This window comes from Astatotilapia calliptera, chromosome 17 (assembly GCF_964374335.1).
Source record: "Astatotilapia calliptera chromosome 17, fAstCal68.1, whole genome shotgun sequence".
Taxonomy (NCBI): domain Eukaryota; kingdom Metazoa; phylum Chordata; class Actinopteri; order Cichliformes; family Cichlidae; genus Astatotilapia; species Astatotilapia calliptera.
Window position 1 is genome coordinate 24,378,484 of NC_137438.1, and position 15,159 is coordinate 24,393,642.

Genomic DNA, 15,159 nt, shown 5'->3' on the forward strand with positions numbered 1-15,159 from the left:
ATCTGGTAGAAAGGCTAACTCCTAATCTCTTTTCTGATCCTTTAAAACCAGCTTATTGAATCTCATCCATGCATTAAATACAGGTAAACAAAGGTGAACAAAGATCTAATTGCACCTTTAGTTGGACATGTTTTCATCAATGTGAAGTTTGCATCTTTCTTAAATGTGGGAAAGCGTGAAAAGCAACGAGAAAAACCCGTCTTGGTGATTCTCAGAGAGCCTTTAATCACTCCTGCTACCACATGAGGGACAGACAAGTGAAAGCCAAGTCATCATGTTATAGTTTGTTGTAATCTAAGCTTATCAGGGGCTGCTGGGAAACATCGGCTTACTCAGTTTTCACATTGAATAAAAATGTGACCGGCCACCATCTAGCCCTACAGGACGCTTTTTAAAACGAGGGTACAAACATGCTGAGGTCAACTGAAGACATTCAGAATAACCACAAGCAAAAACATAAAAGACTTTGTAGATGGGTTAAAGGAGAAACACATAAAAGAGTTCCTGTTTGTGAAAGGTTCTCATAAAATGTACAGGACACCAGAGCTACTGGAGAGAAGTGTAAGCGTACAGTGGATGGGGAAGATGGCTCAGAAAGAGGTTAATACTTTTCTTTCCTAAATTAGATTTTTTTTTTTTTAAAGAACATCATTTGATCTATTAATCTACCACAATTTAGGTTCTACTTTTATGAAAGTTCATTCAATAAATTCAATAAATTCCAGGGCTGATTTCTTTTTGAACGAAAAAACTGAGAATGATAGTTACGCCCCACAAACAAAGACTAGCTGAGGTGTGACATTTTGACTTTGCCTCTCTGTGTGAGCTTTGTTGATAAGCTTGTTGACAAGATTTGTGGGCTATACAGCACTATGGCTTCCTTTATAAGTCAGTCAGCCATTGCCATGGGAAACACCCACCCCACGCCTTGAAGCTTAGAAGCTGTCTTCACAAATATGTCCCCTAAAAGTAAAGACATAAATTTCAGTCAAGCTCTGGAGCGAGATATAAGCATAGCCTGCAGAGAGGTTCAGAACAATCACACAAGAGGAGATTGTGTGTTTGTTTCTGATTTAAATATATTTTTCTTCACACTTGAACAAGTTAAACTGCAGGAGTATGCAGTAATTGTGTGAAATAAACCCAGAGGGAGGAAAATGGGCACGGGGGAGATGTTGTGATTGATGCCTGCTGCTTTTGCAAACAACTTACATGGTGCGGGAACAATAAAAGTCATCTGACCAATAACATTAGTCCTGAATGACTACACAAACCAACCATTAATATATTGCGGAACCTATTGTTATTCCATCCTACATTGCACAATTGTTTTCAGACAGCTGATTAAAGAAACAACTCAAGAGTGCATTCACACAGCTCTTTTCTTTTCTCTCTTACCAAAACTTTTGATGTGTGACTACATAAAGTTGCAAAATGTTTTGTCCATGTGTAGAAAATCCCCTGGACAGCACTGGAAAAATAATCCCAAGTGATACTGCTTGCACAACAAGCAATCGAGAAATTCCCCAAAAGACAAAAACAATCTCTGACTCAATATATGTCGCGGGGTGTGTGTGTGTTAGACTAACATCCTCATTCCCTGTCCAGGAATGACATCAGTGTTAACAGAAAACCAACCATTTCACAACTGGTCAGGCTCATGCAAAAAAGGTCTGACTTTCAAAATCGGACACTTGCTTAAGTCATGTTTCCTGCTCATGGAACAATGAGCAATGAACAGTGATATTTATTGGAATAAAAACTATAATAATAGCACTTTTTACTAAAGAATTTCTAAATATGGGAAGCGCCAAGCCCCTTAAAATTATTTGTGCTCAAGGTGTGATCAAAAATGTGCAGACAACAACCACAGACTTGGTGTGATAATGGAAGAGTCGACACTGGGGAGAAAACGTTACATACAGCTGTAGCTATATAGAGAAGATATAAAGTGGTTCTAACCACAAATGCAAATGTGCAGAACTGATTTAGAATACACAGCATTGCTGATGACATGAGTCAACAAAAGAGCAGTTCCCATGTTTGAGTTTTATATCGATTTATTTTCACTTCTGCTGCACATAATGCTTTTGTTCTGTGTTCTACCAAAGAAATAGCCTTAATTAATGAATGAGAGACTGATTTCAAATCTGGTTGCGACATAAAATGTTGCATGGCTTATTTGTGGCTTTTGAATTATTACAATGCAGTTAATCAATCAATCCTGGCACTTCATTCACACTTAAGGTGTGGTTATGGCTAACGTTAAACAACTCAACTCCCTCCCACCAGTCACCTCACTTCCTAACAAGGAACAATTGTCCAACGTGGACACAATTCTTAATGCATAATTATGTTTTTCTTTACTAGAATATAAACTCCCATCTGTCTGTGAGTTTCTTGTCCCAGTCTTCTGATACAATCAAGATCTGAACAAACAAAATTGGCATACAGGTGCATCTTATCTATAGATAAGAATCCTGAAGAAGCCAAACAACACTGTAGCATGAGCATGTACCAGTATTCTAAATGTCTCTGATAGTAGAGAGATTTATTTTTTAAGTTCTAGAAAATATACTAAATAGAGATTACTGTTGCACAATGTGAATCAACCCTAACCAAGTGACCTCAGATGACATGAAGGTGAACGATTTCCAGTGCAGCAGAAGTGAGAAAAACAAAGAGCTGCCGTGTTGAATTAAAAGTGAAAGGCCTGGCAAAACACCAGGATTCCTGAGAAAACCTGTTTCCTCTTCTGTAATGTGGGAGTACTGATGATTTTACTACTGTCGTTTGTGTCTCTAGACCCCATTATTGAGTTAAATATTCCTGTGTCGATCTGCTGCTCCCCATTAAAATATCAGGTTTGAGTTTTAACAAACTCCTCTATTTGTGGATGGATTGATTTAGATGGAAACATCTCAACGTGCAAGCCGAGGTGAGCATCTTACAGGCGTGTCCGTACATGTCTATGCACGGCAGTGTGCATGACTTCACGTACATCTGCAGCATGGAGGCAGTAATCCATGGATCTTTGCTGCACATTAAACAGTAATCTAAGTTAATATATGATAACACAGCGTGACTATAAGTTGAGCCATTAACCACTTTGCTACACTGGAAAACAGATAGTACCACTTAATGCTGAACTACCTAATCAACTCAGTTTGATTTGTTGTTGGACATGAGTCACTCACACTTTTTGGGTGTCAAGTTTTTGCTTATATATCTAGATACCTTATTTATTTACTTACATACTAAGAATATTGGTTATGTTAGATATTTTTATTATAATACCTGTTTTTACCTTTACGGGTACAAACATCATGTTTTTTTATTCAAACAGTGAGGAGAGTCTGAGAATATGGAAGTATCTACTGGATTTCATCAAGGCCCTGCATGTGTTAAAATATAGCTAATGCTAATGGGCATTAGCTAGTGCTCATTTATGATCATTTTTATGATAAATTCACTGGCAGTATTTGCTCTATCCTGCTAATACTGCTTGTGAAAGAGCTAATCAGCACTAACACTTTAGCGGCTCACTAGCTAACACCTTAGTGAGTTAGTTTACGTGGTGCTAAGCTAACACTGGTGCAGCTATTTAGCTTGTACCAGGCATCCACCATCATATAATTACCAGGTTGATGGACAGATGTTCTAGTAATAAATATAACTGAAAACCGAGATGTAGTTCAATAAATATACTGAGACAAAAAAGAAATGTTCATTAAGTAGTTTTGTATTTAACATGTGGCTCTCAAATTCATATTTAAAACAATGTACGTGTATAATATCCAGTCAATTCCTAGTGGCTTTATAGTCACTCTTTGGTTTAAATGTTTTGATATAAGCCTCAGAGATGAGTTTGGTTTTCTGATTTATAGCTTACATTCATAAAAAAAATAAAAGTGAAACTAATACAAAAAAAGAAGAGAGAAAAATGTGGCTTTAAACTTAGGGAGTCCTTCCTCATTTCCAATAACTGTCAGTAAACTACACTTTTTCCCAAGCCACAGGCTTAACCCAACACAACGGTCATGACCACGATATGGCTCATTAAAAATGGATGCTTGGTCAGGACTCTTTGCTGTTATATTTGAATGTGCTGGGTATCCTTAAGTAGCAGTTTTCCTTGTGCGGGGTTAATGCTGCGAATGCTGTTGTCATATATTCATATAAACCATAATCTTTTGAAATTTAACCGAATAGTTCTGGTGTACGTATTAGTGTGTTATTAGGTGTTTTCTGACTGTTTTAAGGCTAAAATATCCCAAAACTAGCAATTCACGCGATGCCATGCCTTTGAGCATTTTTTTAATAGAAATCTTATTTTAAATTAACGTCTGTAATTTAATTGACATCTTTGGATGTAAAAGAAATGTCTGCAATAAAATCAGTATAAACTATAGTTAGCTAGGCCTAGAAATTATAAACATGTTCTTTTTTTAACTGCCTTAAAAAAAACCTCATTAGGAAAAAAAAGGCCAAAAAATTTGCACACCGACTGGTAAAATAGTGACCCTTTTAATTTTACCTATATATAACCTATATGTGATCTATATGATTTCAATAAAATGGTTATTTTTTTCAAGTGTAATTACAAAAAATACCTTCAAAAGTACATGTGGCTACATTTGCTAAGCAACAGATTCATAAAACAAGCAGAGTTACCCGCTGAAGCGACACCTTGTTATTAAGTGACCAGCCCAAAGTAGCTTACCTAACAACAAGGACAAGTGATGAAACAAGTTGCTTTGTTTCATAAGAATCCAAGGCAAAGAAAGTCCACAGGTCTGAATTTCTAGGAGCCGTTTTATCTCGGCCACACAGACTGATTGGATCAAACATGCCGACGCAGGCCTACGAGTAACGGGTATTAAAAATGAATGGGAGGAATTACCATCTTTGTTCTCTCCAGCTCCCTGGTGTTTCCCGTTACTAATTCCTAATCTTAATGACTACCAGATAAGCACAAGTGTTAATTAAAGAGAGCTGCATGGTAATTATATCTCTAAGGGACCTGCGCCAATGCCCCCTCAGCAACAGCTCCTGCAGCTGACACTCCAGCCTGGTTTCTCCTCCTGCACTTGACTCCTTCACAGCATTAAGCATTCACTACTCCCACACTCCTCTTATTATCTCATCGTGACCCAGTGCATTCACCTACTTCCTGAAAATGGAAGGGGATCCACGCTCCAATGACACAGAGCAAGTAATAAAACCACAACAATTTCAGGCTGGTCTCAGCTGACTTGTACGTGTGGAATTCCTATCAGAATATTTACCTAGAAGCATAAGAAATTAAAGTTAATATTTTCATAAGCCAGTAACATGGAGGGAAATGGATGCTGTTCATAAAATATATCTTGGCCTGGAAAACAACTTCACACAACTTCACAATCACTGATCATTGCTGAAACGTGGGTGGAGGGTTGTGGGTGCAGCCCTTGGCCTTATGAAATTACCATGACATCAAACTCCATCACAACCAGCATGCCTTGCCGGGTGCTCACATCATATCTCCATCAGAACTATGGCAATCTGTCGGCTCATCTGCGAGTATCCCCCCTCCCAAAGGAGGGGAAGGACGGGCAGAAAATAATAACAGAATGGACAACAAAAGGCTTTGCCAAAATCATGTGGTTATGAGTCGAGCTTATTAAAAACCACAGTGGAAAGCAAATATGCAAACACTGAGCCCGCTTCCCCCCACCATGAGAAAATGAAATAAAATAAAATATGGTGTGAAAGACAGAGCGGGAAGAAGGAGGGAAACCATCACCCTGCTGCTAATTTAATAGACAGACTATAGCAGGCTATGCAATACCATTATGTTGTGTCATCTGTCCTGCAGAGGTTGGATTGGTTCCTTGGGGAAGGTCACGGCGAATGACAGACATAATCAGATACAATCAAGTCATTCAGGATGCCAAATTTAAACATCACGCAGGCGGGTTGGGAAGCTGATGACCACGCTGCTTGTTTCTGACGTCACATGTCATCAGGTAACAAGACAACATCGAGAAACGTTTTAGATTTGATGTTTGTGCAATACCTCTTTATGTGTTGAAATATACATATATGTGATACACAATGATGTAGGATTAAGTGCAACACACATCAAATGCATCACTTCAGTTGGCATCTGTAAGGCACAGAAGGCATAGAAAAGGTGCAGAAACTGAATGTTAAGGTAAACCCATGTTAGTGCAGGGAAATAGGACAGTTGCCTCTCCATGAAACCTGATGCACCAGGCTTACATAGAAAGCAATGAAGGAAGTGCCCTTATTTTACTAGTCATGTACACAGTTACACACAGTTATACTTCAAATTTCAGTCATCCTTCCAAAATGCACAAGGTATGACACTTTATGCACCTAAATCAACTCTAACTATTTAAGTGCTGGCAAAATTGGGACCCCACATGGGTGTAGTAGTTAAGGTAAGAGCTAAAGTGGCAATAATTGATATTTTGCAAATCTCATGTGAAAGTGGGAGCTTGTTGTAAAGAATTAGGAGAGATTTACCTGAATCTGCAGCTTTAAACAAGTTTAAGATCACTGTTTTGGTTTTCTGTTGACTACTCACTACTTTGGTTTGAGACTACAGTCTTCCAGAAAACTACCCGACATGTGGTTTAGTTATAGCGTAGTTAAGTTTAGAGTTAACGCACCTGAAAATAAGACAACACTTAGCTCTGTATCAAGTTGTTTTAGTGCCTCACGCTAATCATTTTGGTTTTTAGGTGAACCAAGCTGAGAGAAAATAAAGGTAAGCGGCAAGTGAAAGCAAAACTCAACTGTCAGCCCCAGAGAATGCAGTCTTGTCTGGGGCCACTTTTGAGTTTCTTCCTTTCGAAACCCTTATATAGACTTTGTGGGTCCTTAATAGTGGAAAAGCAGAAATACAGCTTAGCATTGGTCAGACTAGAAGTAGGAAGAGCTGTATTCTTAAAATCCCCCTTGTACAAAAGAGCAGATAAAGCAGTTATTAACTAGCTACTCAACACAGTAGACCATTTCCTATAAAGTCACACATTTTCCTCAGGAGTTGGTAGGCTATAACCAAAAACAGAGGTATGAGAGAGTGCTAAGTTAACCCTCTGAGGTCTGGAGCATCAATTCTGTATTTTGAAAGAAAATGTGAATAGTTGTTTATGTATGTCAGTTAGAATAAACACGTGTTCCCTGATTGCCCAAACTTGGGAAACCAATTGAAATAAAACAAATTACACAGATATAGATTAGACTTGAGAGGGCTAACAGGCTGGACAAAAACACACCTCAAAATGTACCACTCTTTAACCGCTGAATGTAAAGTAGTACATCAGAAATGATTCATGACTCGTTTCATTTTGGAAATGAATCATTCATAAAGACACTGACAAATTTCAGTTGGCGATGCCCTAATTTATTTATTTATTTTCCATCTCCACCTACTCCTCCACCCATAACAGTTGGGTATATAAGGTGTGACTCGTTTCAGAATTACTGTTGGTTAGGCTATCAGCGTGGAAAGTCATCAAGTTAAATTAAAGCTCTTATAAGCTCAAACATTTCCAAACCTTTCACACTGCCTGTTTAACCAGCAAATATTCTGGAAACATCCAGAATTTTCAGCAGGTTGAGCAGCTGCAAGCACCTCTGGAAATAAAGGAGGTGAAGAAAAGCTTCCGTTATGCTCTACTCATTAGTCAGAGCAGAGAGGCTGTCACGTATGGTCAGTGGGAGTGTCGAGCAATGTGGGTTTAATCATTAGGCACTGCGGTGCTTTTGTTCCTTAGGTGAAATTTTTAGACAAAAAGATCATGTTGGTCACAAGAAGGCCTCCCCTGCTCTCTCCATTTACTACATCCAGTCTCACTGCCGTCACCAAAGCTACCAAAAAGAAGCCATCACAGACACCTCAGTGATTATTAGATTAATATCCGTGGTTAATTATTTGGCCGCAGATGACTCAGTTTTAAATAATTCTCGAAGTGCAGCCTTTGTTGGCATAAAATCAAAGTAATACATTTGTCTTCTTCATCTTTGAAATGGATTAATAACACTGCTGGGTCGGGGAAGGGAAAACAGTACTTTTTAAATCTACGCATTTTGCCTTGATAACTGTTTTAAAATGACATCACGCTGTTTTGTGTGACTCCAAATGATATCTTCCTCTGCACCACCAGAAAATCATGCACTGTTGCAGAGCAGTTGACTGCACAGAGGTGGAGCAGAGGGAATGCATGCCTGGCTCAACATCCAATCTACACAGAATTCATGTTTTTACAATTTCAAGACAAAGCAGTTGTGTAAAAAAATAAAAATGATGAAAAACAACAATGTAAAAAGAGGATGAATGACTCAGTTAAGCTCACCCTAATCTAACAAACAGACATAAAATGAAACTGGGACTATTCTTAATCACAGGATTTGCTGTTTTTCAGTGTTTGGTATCACTGCAGATTAAAGAAAAATGTGCATGCTTCAACGTTGAGCTTTTTAAAAATGTGTAAGCATTTCCTTACAACTTCTTTAAAATGTTATTTTAGTTAGGACTACTATAGCCGAAAGAAAGTAATTATTTTTTAAACTGCGTTAACCAATGCCTCCCCACTAGTCAGTGAACACACCTGGGAGATAATAGGGCAAGTCAGAGACAACTGGTGTAGAGGTGGATGCCAAGCGGCTTGCAGATTCAATAGCAACAGTACTTTTTTGGAATTGATCTGTTTTAATATGAAGATGCAATGATGCATTTTAAGTTACTACACTGCACGTGAGGATTTGGGGGACAGAAAAGACTCCCATCTTTAAAGAAAAGAACTGCATCCATGACATTCAATTTCAGATCATTTCACTTCACTGAAGACTCTGTGAGAACGATCTCATATCCATTTTTCTTCAGATTGCTTCTGGAATAATCTTCTGCAGCAACTAGCCAAAGTGTTGCACTATGATTCTTTGGCCAGTATTACACAGCCCAGTTTGGCTCTCAGTTGGAGAACAGCATTTCAACTCCCTTCTGCTTTCAGCCAACTCATTCAGGGCATTGAAAACAAGAGGGCCAGCCCACACTGACAGCTTACACCTTCTGGAGTGAGACTGTAGCATTATCAACAAGGCCAGCACACAATATAAACACAAAGCCTGCTTGTGCAAAAAAATCCTGACGCACACACATCATGATACATAAATGCATTTCCTATAGTCTATCAAAAACACTCATTAACATCTGTGCTGCTAATGACAGTCTGAGAGCACAATAGCTTCAAAGAAGTAGAGGTTTGAGCTTGTTTGATCTTTTTCACCATAAATACCTAGTCTAGTCTGGCTGTTGCTCTGAGGCTGCAACAACCAAGATACTGTTTCAGAGGTTGGCCTTGAGGTCTAAGCTGAGGGTAATAAATATTCAAAAACTGCCAAGCCCTTTTGTTTGGGTATGGAATTACACTAGCAATATAAGCAGTGGTTATTCCCCAGCATAATAACACAGTTTACAGTCATATTGCTTTTCTTAAGAGGGTACGCTAAGCAGATTAGGAAAAAATAAAATAAAATGTGTTGTTATCCTCCAAACAAATGAGCAGAACTTGAGATGAAGATAGCTTTTGAAAAGAAAATTATTTTCTACATCAGGCCTCATCCCAGTTGAGTCATAGTTATGGCTTATTTAAAGAGGCAGCCACTTGTTTCTAGACAGTTCCTGAAGCACGTGGATTTCCATTTTGGAAACAAGTTGTTTTAGGGGGCAAATTGATTTTACTCATATGGTGATTTAGGTGATAAAAAAGCCCTCTGCACACACCACCAAATGTACGTCAATCACGTTTCAAACAGTTAACCACTCACTGACATGGCTTACCACTTGAATTCTTGCCACATATGAGGTGCTGGTAGGGCTGCAGCAGACCCCAGATCTCCGAGTCGTTGCAGATGGCTTGCTCCATTGACTCCAGCGTAAACTTGGGGATCCCGTTATCCCTCTCCACGAGCGCGCTGCGCAGGACGCGGGTGAAAACCTCTCTGAACAGACTCTCCATGCAGGCGGTGAGGTATATGGCAGCGTGCTCGTGGATCCTTAGGGCCACCCGACTATCCACCATCCACCTGAAGAACTTCCCCACGGAGAAGACCAGCCCGCAGCGCGCGGACTTGCCTCGGCTGAACTTGTCCCCGGTGCTCATGTTGTAGAGGGACAAGGCGCTCAGAGCCGCCGTGATGCAGTTGACGGAGATGGTCCACGAGAGCACCACCTTGATGGCGCTTTGGATCTCGTGCTTGGTGCACTTGGCGTAGCGCAAGCTGAGTCGCTGCGCCTCCCGGGCCACCCTCACCAGCGCGCGGCTAATGAGAGTCGACAGTCGCGCCAGGACCTCCGGTGGCGGGTTGCCCACCATCAGCTCCTCGTCTTTCCTCAGCGCGCCCTCCACCTCGCCCAGGGTCCATGGCACCTCCTCCAGCTCGGGCAGCTTGGCGCAGTGACCCGAGCACTCCAGTATCTCCGTGTCCTCCGCCAGGACGGTGTTGACTGTGTCCAAACTGTTGTGTCTGCTGTGCATGGATTCCGTCAGATGCCAGCAGTTTCCCCCATGCGAGATGGACTGATGCGTGTCGGAGCAGCACAGCGACACGCTGGACGACCTAACCGAGTCCGCGGCTCCACCATAACCAGAATCAAGCGTTAAATCCTCCAGCGTCCTCACGACTGTCTTACCCTTGCCTGCCATAACTGCACCGCATACTGTTGGGTATGCTTGGTCTCCCAGTTAAATGCCACAAACTCGTTTCAGCGCGTTTCTCCGCCGCAATCTCCCGATTTAAGCGTATTCCCCAGAATGAAGAGTGGAACGACACCAACGAGCATCTACTTTTCTCCTCCTCTGCGCGTCTTGCTGTCACCGATATCCTCTCCTCCTGTCCACAACTTCATAACCCGAGAGCGCACAAACCCTCCGCGCTCACTGCAACAAGCGCAGCGCAGGCAGGACTCCGATGGAGAGGAGGAGCATGAGAGCGGCGGGCTGGAACGAGCCAATCCGCGTATCCATCAGTTGTTACTGACAGAGAGGAGCTACCTGCTGCTTTTCAGCAGAATCTACCTGGAGCTGGTGAAACACAACAGTTCAGTGGAAAACACACTATTGCGGGCTGCTGTGCCAGCCAATCTGCTGTTTGTAGTGGCGTTGCTGCAGTGTCATGTCACGACAGTGCCAGGATGAGAGGAAGGTTCCCACTGAGAGAACACATGGCGCAAATGGTAAAATAGACAAATTCCGTGTTAAAATAACGCAGGGAGACGAAAATAATTTAATTCTACCGCATAAAACTCAGATCCACCAATCAAATAAGATCAATGAGTGGTAGTGGATTCAATGAGGATTCAAAGATTCAAAGATCAATGAGTGGATGTTAAATTAAGCATAAAGAAGACGCTGGCTGCTACCTTGCCAGCATTAAGCTGTTATTTTAAAGTGTTCATACTGTTATCTAAAATAGCAGTTTCTTTCTGTGCTCTATGAAAAATAAGCTTTTCTGTGTAATACTACTAGCTGCTTCGTTGCAGTGATGCTATATTTTATTCTTCCTGCTGTCATCTGTAGATGAATTTCACAGCTTTAAAATGTATTAAAGTTTTGTACAGTAGCTGTATAAACACACAATTCCTCATGTGAACAGGTCACTGATGTACCATGAATTCAGTTTCTTGTGCGTGTGTGTGTATGTGCTTTAATGTATGCAAAGGTATCAGCTTTTCTGCATTTCCTTTAGTCTGTTCACTGACTGATGTATTTGACCTTTCTAAAGCTTCTCTGGACATGATTAATCACTACAGGAGTTTGCTTGCTAAATTTCACCATGAAAATCCATTCATCCATCATTCTGCTGGCCAAAGAAAAGGCAGGATGCAATTGTAAAATCATAGCAACACCTATAAATAATAATAGGCATCAGTATTCACCTGTATTCACGAATAACAGTGCAATTTTGTAAAATAAAAGCGCAGCGCATTTTTTCTTTAGTTAAGTACAGGTCAGGCTAGTGTTCTTATTACGATTGCACTATTTTTTATTTTTGCTGTAACTAAATAAATCATTTTAAAGTAAGACTTTAAAAACGCTATTATTGGGTGTTTAATGAAATGTTTCTTATTCTGTTCAGCTAATAAAGATAATATTAACCCACCTTCCTGAAATTTTCTGAGAACCTGGATAAAATGTTGCATTTCTAACATTAGACTTCTGCTGTGCTTGTTTTCCACCCCTAATGTTGATTTTTAAGTATGACGTGAAGCGTCTGCAGCAGAAGTAACTTTCTTAAGGTGCACCACAATCTTTAATGTCTGATCCTTATAAATATTTCACTCTCCAGAGAACATTGCTCTGAGCTTTTTCCAGATCAGAAGTCTTTCCGTGCCTCTGTGTCAAGGTTTAGCAGCACTTGGAAGATTTTGTTGTTGAACGGTTTATTCTCCATGATACAATATTTTTGTCCAGCCATGAAAACAAAGCGTGAATGTGCTGAATTCTGATTACTTGCTGAGAGGAACAGTTGGTGGAATGATGATTCATCCATTCTGTTGGGGTTTCTCCTTGTACGTCTGAGCTGGACCAACCATCTGTCCACACTGCCTGCCACGCCAGAGGCCCTTTCAGATTTTCTTAGCATGACATCACATTGCATGCCTGAACTGACAAACCTACACTGGACTTTTTTAAGAGGGTCTAAAGAGGATGTGACTCCCACTGCTGCAAAAGTGATTGACGTGGTAAAAGTGTAAAACAAAACATGGCTGTATCTTCCTCTCATTGTTTGGCTGACACACAATAAACAATAAGATTACCACACTGCATTATGTAGGTTTTATACCAAAGCAGTGGAGTTTATTTATGTCCCGAGCCTCCACAGAGGCACGCTGGGCCCCTTAATAGTATTTATTACAGATAATGACCAATGTAGGAAGACTTTTATTGACTTAATATAGCGTTATCTAAGCAAAAAAGAAAGGTTTCTGATGCTAGTGATGAAATGGAGCCCCAATCAAGAAAATGAAAAGGATGATAATGCATTTTGCATGAAGAACGCTTCATAAAGAGTTCCTAAGCAGATGCCACCATTAGCACACCTCATCCTCCAGCAGTCTGCCACGACCTCTTGATGCAATGCAGCATATCTTGCTGACTAACTCAGGTGAGAGTGGTGGAGGTGGGCAGCTGTCAGCTGCATCTCTTACATGCACCGTGGCGCTCCGAAGCTTGTCCTCACTTATTAAGCCTTGGTTGCCTGGTAACAGAAAAATTATCATGATTTTCCCGGCATGATGATAGATTGTTAGTATTTTTTGCAAGCTGAATGAGTGGATCGTATAAACATGTTTCCTTAGTCATGAGGTCCAGTCACATTTTTTTTTAAATGGTAATTTATTCAGTAATGTGTTCTTAGATTTACCTTAGTTTGAAGTGCTTTGTGTAATTATATGTAGAGTATATTGCTGTATACTGTGTTATGTCTCTATATTAGAAAACTATTAAAAATGTCTGAGACCAGGTTTAAAAAAAGGGGGACTAAAGTGTTGCTGGCATTTTAAAAATGAGCTACAACTGTATATGGGTTTATGATAGACATATATAGTTAAACTTTTTTTTTATTCCAAGGCTTTTTAAAATATAAATATTTGTATAATTTTGTGTTTTTGACATTCCTAGCTAGACTCCATCTTATTTTGTTAACATTTATATTTTTAAATGTTAATTTTAGGTTATTTATTACAACTGAGTTGCGAATTTGATTGGGAATGGCTGTCTGTCTCTATGTTAGCCCTGCGACAGACTGGTGACCTGTCCAGGGTGAACCCCACCTCTTGCCCTATGGCAGCCGGGATAGTCTCCACCCCACTGTGATGCTGAAATAGACAAGTGGGAGAAGATGAATGGATAAATGGATGAATGGCATTACAATTGAAATCACATTGTACCTTGTTCTAATTTTAACATTGCAGTAATCGATTACTTTGTAATTTCCTCCCAGTTTGCTATTTTACACTGTTTCTGGACAACACTTGTAGCTGTAATGTTAGTTTTGATAGATAAGTGCTATAAACTTGATTTCACACACACACGCACATATATATATATATATATATATATATATATATATATATATATATATATATATATATATATATATATATATATATATATGTGTGTGTGTGTGTGTGTGTGTGTGTGTGTGTGTGTGTGTGTGTGTGTCATTCTTCCTTGTTTCTTTTATGTAGTAATAATAATAATTATAATGGATTTCAAGGTAAGATAATTTCTGGATTTTGATCATAAGTATAATATAAATTTGCATTTCCAAGTTCTAACTGCACTTTTTCTTATTTTCCATATCATTATGATGAATAATGATAATACATGACATCACATTTACATAGGCCTTGTCATTATCATGTGTCGATACAATTGATCATCGTGAGCAAAGTAAGGGGGCCTACTGACGTGATACTATACTGCCCCTCAGTGGCCAAAAGTCGGCACTACTTCACAGGCCAAGACAGCATTTTGCATCTTGCATAATTACAAGCTGTTTTACGTAAGAGTGTTGTGACGCATTTCTTTTTCGGGATAATAAAGAGTATAACATTTCCTATTCCACTACAACTGCTAATGATTACTACCGCTAATATTATTATTAACAATATTCAGATGTACACGTTTACTTTTATGAAACCTTTCAGGAAACAAGGCAATTGGAACAGCTTTCTGAAATATAGGAGGTTAAGTAGGTAAAAAGAAAATGTAGTGTAATGAACATATAAAGTGACAAATAAAAACTAGTCTTCACAAGTTCACTGTCTTTTGTTTGTAGGTTGGGCAAATTTAAGAGCAAATTCAGAAAATGAGAATTCATATCATGTTAACTACGAGCTACACTTCTTATTGCACTAGACCACACATGCACACACACTGACAAGGAAGCGAGTGCCACTCGATCATGCCGGACTTCATGTGCACATCCGGGTTCTTTTAGTATAAACAAGCCAGTGCACTCTTGCAACTGATGAGGACTCTTTTTTATTGTTAAAGCTCCACATTTTTACCCCAATAAGTCTTTAAAGTCTGTGCGTGTAACCTCTGTAACTCATATTTGTATTTATTTTATTTTTTCATT

At 39.6% G+C, this 15,159-nt stretch overlaps 1 protein-coding gene across 2 annotated transcripts in view; it reads right to left on the reverse strand.

The window, feature by feature from the left end:
• Window positions 1–11,056, reverse strand: part of LOC113008735 (ankyrin repeat- and BTB/POZ domain-containing protein 3-A) — a 259,075-nt gene extending 248,019 nt beyond the window's left edge. For both annotated transcript variants that reach the window (XM_026146398.2, XM_026146397.2), the window contains exon 1: window positions 9,854–11,056. In XM_026146398.2, the coding sequence (XP_026002183.2) occupies window positions 9,854–10,718 (865 nt within the window). In that variant the 5' untranslated portion in view covers window positions 10,719–11,056. The remainder of the gene's footprint in view (window positions 1–9,853) is intronic.
• Between the last annotated feature and the right edge of the window lie 4,103 nt (window positions 11,057–15,159).